Source organism: Sinocyclocheilus rhinocerous, unplaced genomic scaffold (assembly GCF_001515625.1).
Source record: "Sinocyclocheilus rhinocerous isolate Xijiao unplaced genomic scaffold, SAMN03320098_v1.1 scaffold436, whole genome shotgun sequence".
NCBI lineage: Eukaryota > Metazoa > Chordata > Actinopteri > Cypriniformes > Cyprinidae > Sinocyclocheilus > Sinocyclocheilus rhinocerous.
In genome coordinates, this window is record NW_015631718.1 from 391,445 (window position 1) to 400,762 (window position 9,318).

Genomic DNA, 9,318 nt, shown 5'->3' on the forward strand with positions numbered 1-9,318 from the left:
GCCCCACAGCTGATTCTAAAGATTTTATTGGTTGTGTCAATTAAAGTGTTGATTTCCTACACTATGCTACAAAAAATGCTAACCCTTAAACCTACCCCACACCTGACCCTAACCTTAACCAGTGAAGTTGACTGCACGGCGGGATTGACGCTGAATAGCGTGATAAAGAAAGTTGCAGTTCAGGAGATAAACAGTTAATAAGATTATGCGATATGAGATCGTTCCGTAACTCCCCAACCGGACCTCACCGGACAATGGCACCTTTTTAGTTACACCCAGCATCACTACCCCCTCCTACCCTGCGAATTTCGAGCCCCGGGACGCCCCCGTTGCTTAGAACAAAGGGATCGAGTAAAATCTATCTCCAGTCTGCAGTTATACCTACTTGCTTTTGTGGCCTCAGGAGAGAAGCCAAAAGCTTTTTTTCCCCCCTAACTGAAATTATGTCTTTTAAATTCGAATATAATTCGAATTTTGATAATATTTAAGTAGAAAATTCTAATTTAGTTTTTCAGTCATTTTGACAGCCCTAATATGGAGGCAAATGATTATTACCACACAGTTTTATTATGTACACTACCATTGGGGTTGAGTTTTTTTTTTTTTTAAGATATTATTACTGTAAGCATAAATTAATATATTTTTAATTTAATTTTAATTAATATATTTCAAATAAACACTGTTATTTTGAACTTTCCATTCACCAAAGAACAAGAAAAAGATATCACATTTTCACAAAAATATTAAGCAGTACAACTGTTTTCGACATTGATAATAATAAGAAACATTTCTTGAGCAGCAAATCAGCTTATTAGAATGATTTCTGAAGGATCATGTGACAAGGCTGGAGTAATGGCTGCTGAAAATTCAGCTTTACCATCTCAGGAATACATTTATTTTTAAACTAATAATTTTTTATAATATTACTGTTTTTACTGTATTATTTAAACTAATAATACTACTAATAATAATAATAACGCAGCTTTGGTGAGCATAAGAGACAAAAACATGAAAAATATCTTAGCATCCCCAAACCTTTGAAATATAGAGTATAAATTAAATGTATTAAATATAATTTTCCTCAAGGTTCTTTAGTGAAAACAGTGGTAAAATGTGTGTTGATTATGTTTAACTACATAACCCTTTAAATTTCGGAGCAAACCTAAATACTGAGACACCAAAAACCAGCAAAAGCTTGAAAAAAATGGAGAAAGTTTTTGTTTAGCTACATCACCAAGTCACAGAGGGCAGGTCTGAGAAGAAAAAAAAATACAATAAATCTCATTATATAATTATAATGTCTCAGCTATATCGACTCACCCAAGAGCAAAATAAAAAAGAAGTATCTCACGCAAAATGATCTATATTGTAAAAAGGCCTTCTTACCGGCTGCTCTGGGAAATGGCCTCATTGATGGCCTTGTTGACTTGCTCATAGTTGTAATTCTGATCTCCTGCGTGCTTCCACATGTGGGATTTGAGAGATGGTGGGTGGCTGCACACGTAACCACACAGCGAGCACCTGTAGCACAGAATGAAGATTACGACCCATCTCCACGTAGAGTCAAGTTCTGTACACCAGCTCAGTGTCTGTTTCTCACCTGTACTGCTCCAGCAGCTGCATGGCTTGGTGTTCCTGTGGATGTCTCTTCATGTGGCTCTTCAGGCTATTCATATTAGTTGTGGCAAAATCACAGCTGCAGCACCTAGAGGGGTCGTGCGGCACAGGATAAACAATTAGAGCGGCTCAAGGCCGCAGTTTGAAAAGAGACCTTCCGGGGCACCTATCAAGAGGGGTCAGGCGATGTTTGTTCGTGTGGTAATTTGTGTTTTGTGTGTGCGGCTGTGTGTTTGAACGTTTGAAGGGCTGCATTTGAAGAACAATGAAAGGCTGTTTGTAGAGAGGCTGAGCTCAAAGCGCTGCTTGCAGCAAACGCAATACATTGCAGGCCTTGAATGGATCCTGCGGCTGTGTTAAAAGAACCCTCTCTCTCAGAAGCTGTTTGAAATGATCATGGGTGAGCAGAACTGAAGCAAGACGCATCACCACACACAAAGAGACCATCATGGGACCTTGAGGTGTTTGTGTGAGCTTACATGTGATCGGGTGAGTGTATGCGCCTTTGCGTTGAAGAGAAAAAGATATTGTTCTTTTATTGCATATAATGACTCTACACAATGACTGCAGGTAGCACAGACTTATCCTAAGCACCACTGCACCCTTGTGGTGATAACTAGTAATGCTTTAATTTCCAGCCAAACGTAATACAACACATCTGATTCCTTCTGATTTGTTCTCCTTGTGTAATGCATCTTTTACAACCATGTACATTTCTCTAAATTTATCCTTATATTCTATAAGTGTGAAAAAAGTTATTTTCCCCAAACCTGTATGGTTTATCAGAGTTATGGATTCGCCGATGATTGCGCACCCCAACATATGTGGAGCTGGTGTAATCACACACATCGCATTTGAAAACGCTCTGCTCGCCAACCGAATCTGAGCAAGAAAGAGAAATACACACAAATCAGAAAAAAAGAATGTCTCCAAGTTCTAAGTTGTTAAATAACCACAGGCACCATGTTTAAGAAAAAAAGGGTCAATGATAATCACACATTATTTGTCATTTTAAAGTCGGCATGACATGAAAATTCACTGAACATATATTGTAAATACTTGTTATTGATCTTATTGTGAACAATAATAAGTCCTAATGTTGTTTACATGTTTGGTGATTTAAATATCCTTAAAGACAAACCATGTGCTAATTCAGTCAACACCAATGCTGTGCATTTTCTCCTTAAAACTGTGGTGTACCAAAGAGTCTCAAAAACTTTGTTTGAAACTGCCTTTGTTTCCTATACATCACAAGCATGTAACCAATCTTGTCAACTTGCACGGGGCTCAGAACTCCAATGTTTTGTTTAGTGCAGGGTTCTGCATACTCAAGAATCCTCTCATTACCGTATTGTCCCGAATATAAGACGACCCTGATTATAAGACGACCCCCCCCCCCTTTTTCCAGATGTACCTTTTGGAAAAAGGCTTTTTAAAAACCAAATCTTGTTTTTTCTCAGTAAAACACATTTAGTCTATCATCTTATATTCGGGACAATACGGTATAACACGCAAAGTACAGATGTGATGTAATAAAGAGATTAAATGTGCAGAGTAGAGTGCAGTGATTATAACGGAACATCATGAGATCGCGATGAACTAAGATGAGTGACATATTTTTAGTAATTATAAGGGGAGTACAAGTTGTGTGCTTTCTAAGCTATAATCCATTCAGAATTTGAATAAATTCACATATGTAGTGACTGTCTGATAACCATTTATCCAATATTGTCATTTGCTATTGTGTAGCATTTACTACTCAAGTTAATTAAGTGCAAGTGGAGCAGGTCTGAGCTGGTGTGATTGAGTGGAGGTGGAGGCTGGTTAGCAAATTCTTGGATCCAAGTATACTAAATAGGTCTGTCAAAAAAAAAAAAGAGAATTTTGAATATTCGTCGAATTTAAAATAAAAATCCACATTTTTAGGTGTGCATCAGACAGCCTTACCAGTGGCGCACGAGATGCGATAACGATGTAAGTGTCGTTACATTATGTTTTTGTTAGCCTGTCCAGTTGAAGCCACTAGATGCGGCGCTGCTGCGCTGTTCATTAAAAATATTGCGGAAAAAGAGAACATCAATGTGGAGAAGATGTTGTTTACGTCAAAACTGAAACCAAGCCGTTTACACAGAAAGCATATTTCGCGCATTTTGTAGAGGGACATCTATCACCGTTGCACTTGCATCTCGCACAAGAGAGCCGCATGTTTAGAAAGCCATGTAAAATTAAATTTAGGTTTAACTTAAAAAAAAAAAAACATATATCGAGACTTTATGGTGGTTTTTTTCCCCATCCCACTGCATCTCATGTTTTTAAATGAGAAATGTACTCTGTGTGATTGGCTTTCCGCCCTTTGTATTAAACTATGCATACATACATGATGCTGTTTTGTAGGGCTGTGCAATATATCGAAATTATCGAAACATCGAAAATAACTCACTGCTCTTACCTAAATAACTTTTATAGCTTAAATAAGAATCAGTGCATATTGAATTCATAGAGTAAATACTAAGCAGTGTTGTATTTTTCCTTTTTATTATTCAGTTCCTAAACTTATGTTAAAATGATTAAACTAATGTTAAAATGACATTTTTATGTAATGCTAGAGTAAAACTACCGTTCACTTTCAGAAGTTGCTGTAGGGGTACTTTCTTCTCACAAAAAGTGAAACATGTATGTTAGTTATATTAGAATCAGAATTAGCTTTATTCACCACTTAAGTGTGCGCAAACACAAGGAATTTGTTGTGGTTTTACAGGAGCTCTTGATACATACATACATACAAATATATATACATATATATATATACATGACCAGTGGTGGAAAGAGTACTGAAAAAATATACTCAAGTAAAAGCACCATTACCTTCCAAAAAATGGAGTGTGAGTAGAGTAAAAGTACTTGTCCAAAAAACTACTTGAGTAAGAGTAAAAGAGTAGCCTATTTAAAAGTACTCATGAGTATTGAGTAGTGAGTACTGAGCTGTGGATTCTACCCCCTCATAATAAACGCTGTACATGACCTCTGCAGAACGCACGCGAGAGAGAGAGACGAGGCAGCGCAGATCGCGCGTCTTATAAGTGAGTGGCAATTTACCGAACGTGGCACTTGCGGGAGTTAACACTGTATGCAATACCCGCAACCTCACACCAAATTTCAGGCCGTGTAGATAGGCAATCATATATACAAATAATTTAGTAAGCAGAAATTTGAAATTTACCTTAACATGTTAAGTTAGAGGAAGATGCGACTGAATTGATGCTTGAAGAATGCACTTCCAGCAGCCATGATAAACAGTTGGCGGTTAAAGTTTTCTATGCACAATTTGATTTGACGAAAGTCACGAGACCTATTAATTTCTATCCAATCACGTTGATGGATAAAAATAAAATTAAAATAAGCATCTAACGACCACAAATGGAGGAAAATAGCGGAGTAAAAGTACCGATACATCACTTAAAATGTACTCAAGTAAAAGTAAAAGTACACAATTTTTAAACTACTCAAAAGTACAATTACTGATAAAAACTACTTAATTACTGTAACGTGAGTATTTGTAATTTGTTACTTCACACCCCTGTATATGACACAAGATAGTTATAGAAGTTCACAGAACTGACTCAGCAACAGCTGAGTAAAGCTGTTTCATCTGAGCATGTGGCACATTAAGCATTATCATATCGCATATCGACTATCTCATTATTTAATGAGTTATCGCATATCGCATTTTTCTTCAATATCGCACAGACCTACTGTTTTGTTTATAGTTGTTTAAGCAACTTAATTAATTATATATGGTTTATAAACATTATTTTAAACATTATGCACTTTTTTTCACAGATAGTCATGTTATCTTACTGAATAAACGTGCATTAGTAATATTTTGCTCGATGTGCCCTCTTGTGGACTCACAAGAGAAGCCAAAAGCTTTTCTTCACCCTAACTGAAATTATGCATTTTAAATTTGAATATAATTCGAATTTTGATAACATTTAAGTACAAAATTCAAATTTAGTTTTTCAGCCATTTTAAGGGTGTACATTCAAGCCATTTTAAGACAAAGAAATTATTTTAATGGGGGAGGGGGGCATTTAAATATGTAATTTTAATAATCAAAATTTAGTTTTTAAGGGACATTAATCATGACTGCAGGGAAACTTTAAAATGCCACTTATCTCTAGTCACGTATGCCAGAATTCTCCAATCATTTAGACGGTTTAAAACCCACCCCTCCGCAATCGACTGCAAGCTTGTATTCATTTTTGAGTGCAACATCTCAAAATCCAATCAAAATCCCCACCCTACATTTATTTCTTTTTCGATAATCTGTTACAATCGAATATGCGTCCGTTTCATCACGCTATAAGTAGAATGTTTTAGAAAACTGTTTTTGTTTCATTGTGTAGCACTGGAGATTTGTTCAGTTCTCACCTTCATCTGTTATCTTGGCTGACTCTTCAATGATTGTTGTGCTTTCAGCGACGTGGGTCAGTGTGCTGCTCATGTCGTCTATCCCATGCCCATCTCTCTCGTGGTTTCTCAGCTGACTCTGAATGAGGTATTAATAAAACCATCATCAGTGCTTCATAAGGAGGAAGTTTATTAATAAAGCAGAAGGAAGGGAGAGCAGTGCACTCCAATATTAGGAACTCTAGTACGCCAAACTACATGGAGTAAAATATTTAAGTTTTGGACCCACCTACTTTCATAGCATAAACAAAACATGTTAAAAATTTTCAAAATATGTTCTGTGTTGTGTAGAAAAAAAAAAAAAAAGTCATACAACATAAGAGTAAATGATGACAATCACATTTTTTTTTTTTGGTGTGAATTGAGTGAAATGTGGTAATGACAGACCCAATTAGCTACTAGACAGACCCAATTAAATACTTTTTCGTTCCAATAGAGGTACATTCGAATAAATTATTTTCTTAATGCTTATTTCCACCTGACAGGTTTGTTTCTCTCCTCACCTTGTAGTGGAACCTCTCAGTGCACTGTTTGCAGTTGTACATGCGAGGCTTGAAGTGGTGGATCATGTGACGTTCCAGGTCCTTGCTGTCACAGGCTATATGCTCACAGATGGGGCACTGGTAGGGCTGTCTCTGTCTGTGTACACGTAGGTGCTGCTTTATGTAACCCTTGTTTCCGCTGCTGTACAGGCACAGTCGACAGCGGTAGGGCCTTTCGCTCCCAGCAATATATTCCACCAGACCGTCTGTAGTGGAAATGTCACTAGGCACAGCAGCACCCCCAGGAACTCCACCTGCATGTTGGCTTTGGGCATTGTCCTGCAATTCCTTCAGAATGTCCTCGTCTGAAGTGTTTTGGTCTGAACGCTCTTGCAGGCGCTCAATTACAGTCAAAAGAGACATGCTGATTCCAGCTTTGGAGGGTCCCTCGACCAGCACATCTCGAGAATCTTTTGAACTCTGGAAGCCAATGTTAAGAAGTGCACCTGCATCTCCAACTGCAGCAGCGAGTTCTCCTGAAGACACCTTAAGGTTGGTGGTATCAGCAATCTCTATAATTCTCTGGCCTGTGTCAGGGCTTTGAGTACTCAGGTCATGGATATCTTTTGCAGCGGTTTTGCTGAGCTCTGGGGTCCTCATGGGCATGGCCACCAATGCTTCGGCTGCCAAAGAATGCAGCCGAAGAGACTCTGAGTAAGTCCTCCTCCGAACCGGTGGCATGTTTTCATCCGAGGAAGAACCCAAAGACACCGACTCTTCCTCCTGTTGTCGATCTTCTCCATTCCAGGCAATCACAACCTCCTCCTTTTGTTTGTAGCATACAGGGAGGTGTTGGCTCTCTAAATCTGGCTCCTCAGAAGAAAGAAGGGTCTTGTCACCTCGTACTTCTGGGCTGAGGAGCAGAGGTTTGCTTGACACCGGTTCCTCGGCACAGGGAAGACGTTCCACGATGACGTTGACATGGCCAGCGCTGTTGCCACTGCAGTTGATAATCTTCTGTGCAGAGGACAGGAGGCTGTCGGAGCTTGCCTGTTGGCTCTCAGTCTCCAACTCCAGCTCCATTTGTGCTTCTGGTGTCACCTGCACCTCCACCAAGTGCTTCTCTGGGTCTTTAAGAGAAAAAACTTGACTAATCACTGGGAGTTTGGTCTCCACTGTTTTCAAACCTTCCTTCTCCCCTTGACACCTCACTTCTGGTGAAGCACACAGCTCTAGCTGGAGGCTGGAAGAGCCATGAATTGTCTGAGGTTTTCCTCCAACTGCTGCGAGTACTACAATTGTATCCTCCCTACCTGCTGGTACCAAATGAGAACGGGTGCTTTGTAAAGTATCAGGGCAGTCTGTCTCATCTTCAAATATGGGGTACGAGCAGTAAACCAAGCCAGCGTGTTTCCATGCGTGGGTCTTCAGATTACGCTGTTGTATGCATTCATAGTTGCAGATGAGACAACGGTACCTGCCCTGCTCAAAGCTGTACCACTTCTTCGGCGTAGACGTCTTGTCTGATTCCATATTGCTCACCTTCAAAACTGCCATCTTTTGGTGAGCGCTCCTTGCCGATGCGATCCCTTGCTCATATAGGATGTGTCTGGCATGATCGCCCTCCTCCAGGTGAAGTCTTACATGTGCCACCAGCTCCTCTTGATGGTTTGAAGTGAACTGGCACTCTGAGCACATGAGGATGAGGTCACTGTGCTGCTCGTCATGAAGCAGCAGATGCTCTTTCAACAGCTCCAATTTAGGGGAGACAAATCTGCACATACTGCACTGGTAGCAGGTGACCGTCCGAGTGCCTAAACTTGAAGGCTCGGATTCGAAAATGTGCCCCGGTGTGCTGCTGGATATTGGGCAGTCATCTCTTTGTTCTCTGGATCTCTTACAAGGTGTGAGCCCTTCAGTGCTGTCCCTGCTGTCCGGAACCGGTACAGAAGCACAGGTCATCAAGGGTCTCTTTTTCCCAGAGACAGTGCATCGTTTGGGCCGCTTTTCCACGATCTTGCTGAGCTTCTCAATGACCTGAATAAGAGAGTCGGCAGCCTGCTTTTGCTGCTGCCGTTGCTGGTCCTCGGCACCATGAAGACATCTGTCGGGAATGAAGACGGTATCCCGCTGGCCTCTAGAGTGAGGCACAAGGACAGCAACTCCACTACTGTCCTCCATCCCTGGAAAATGAATAAAACGCATGCAAAAACATGAATGAAACAACATAACTGTGTAAACAGGAACTTACAGCTCACAAAAAGTTGAGAAATGCTGGATTTGGGAACGGTTTGACAATCTTTTTTAACTTTGTGTCAACTGGCAGAGGCGCTCCTTACATATTTACAAGAATAGCCATTACTTCACAAACCTATAAATATCACCCACTAATTACCGTCTAGCAAATCAGTAGTTTCTTTTTTTTCATGACAGATTAAGTGATTTCTAAAATAACAACAGACTGTTCTGTGAGAACTGGTTTTAAATAATGCTTGTTTGATATGTTACAGTATGGTATAACATAGTTATCAATAAAGCTTTTTCTGATTAGGATTTCTGACTATGTTTACATATACAAGGAATTTGTCTTGTTACAGGGGTCATATGATGTTGCTAAAAAGAACATTATTTTGTGTATTTGGTGTAATGAAATGTGTTTATGCGGTTTAAGGTAAAAAAAACACATTATTTTCCACATACTGTACATTACGGTTTCTCCTCTATGCCCCGCCTTTCTGAAACGCGTCGA

The 9,318-nt window shown here is 39.6% G+C and overlaps 1 protein-coding gene across 1 annotated transcript in view; it reads right to left on the reverse strand.

Moving 5' to 3' along the window:
• The window catches only part of LOC107741881 (zinc finger protein 507-like), a 16,101-nt gene that overhangs the window by 2,044 nt on the left and 4,739 nt on the right, over positions 1–9,318 (reverse strand). The window contains exons 2-6 of the mRNA XM_016554677.1: positions 6,591–8,752; positions 6,049–6,166; positions 2,388–2,499; positions 1,601–1,705; positions 1,387–1,521 (exon numbers count right to left, since the gene is read on the reverse strand). Coding sequence (XP_016410163.1) covers positions 1,387–1,521; positions 1,601–1,705; positions 2,388–2,499; positions 6,049–6,166; positions 6,591–8,750 — 2,630 coding nt within the window. The 5' untranslated portion in view covers positions 8,751–8,752. The remainder of the gene's footprint in view (positions 1–1,386; positions 1,522–1,600; positions 1,706–2,387; positions 2,500–6,048; positions 6,167–6,590; positions 8,753–9,318) is intronic.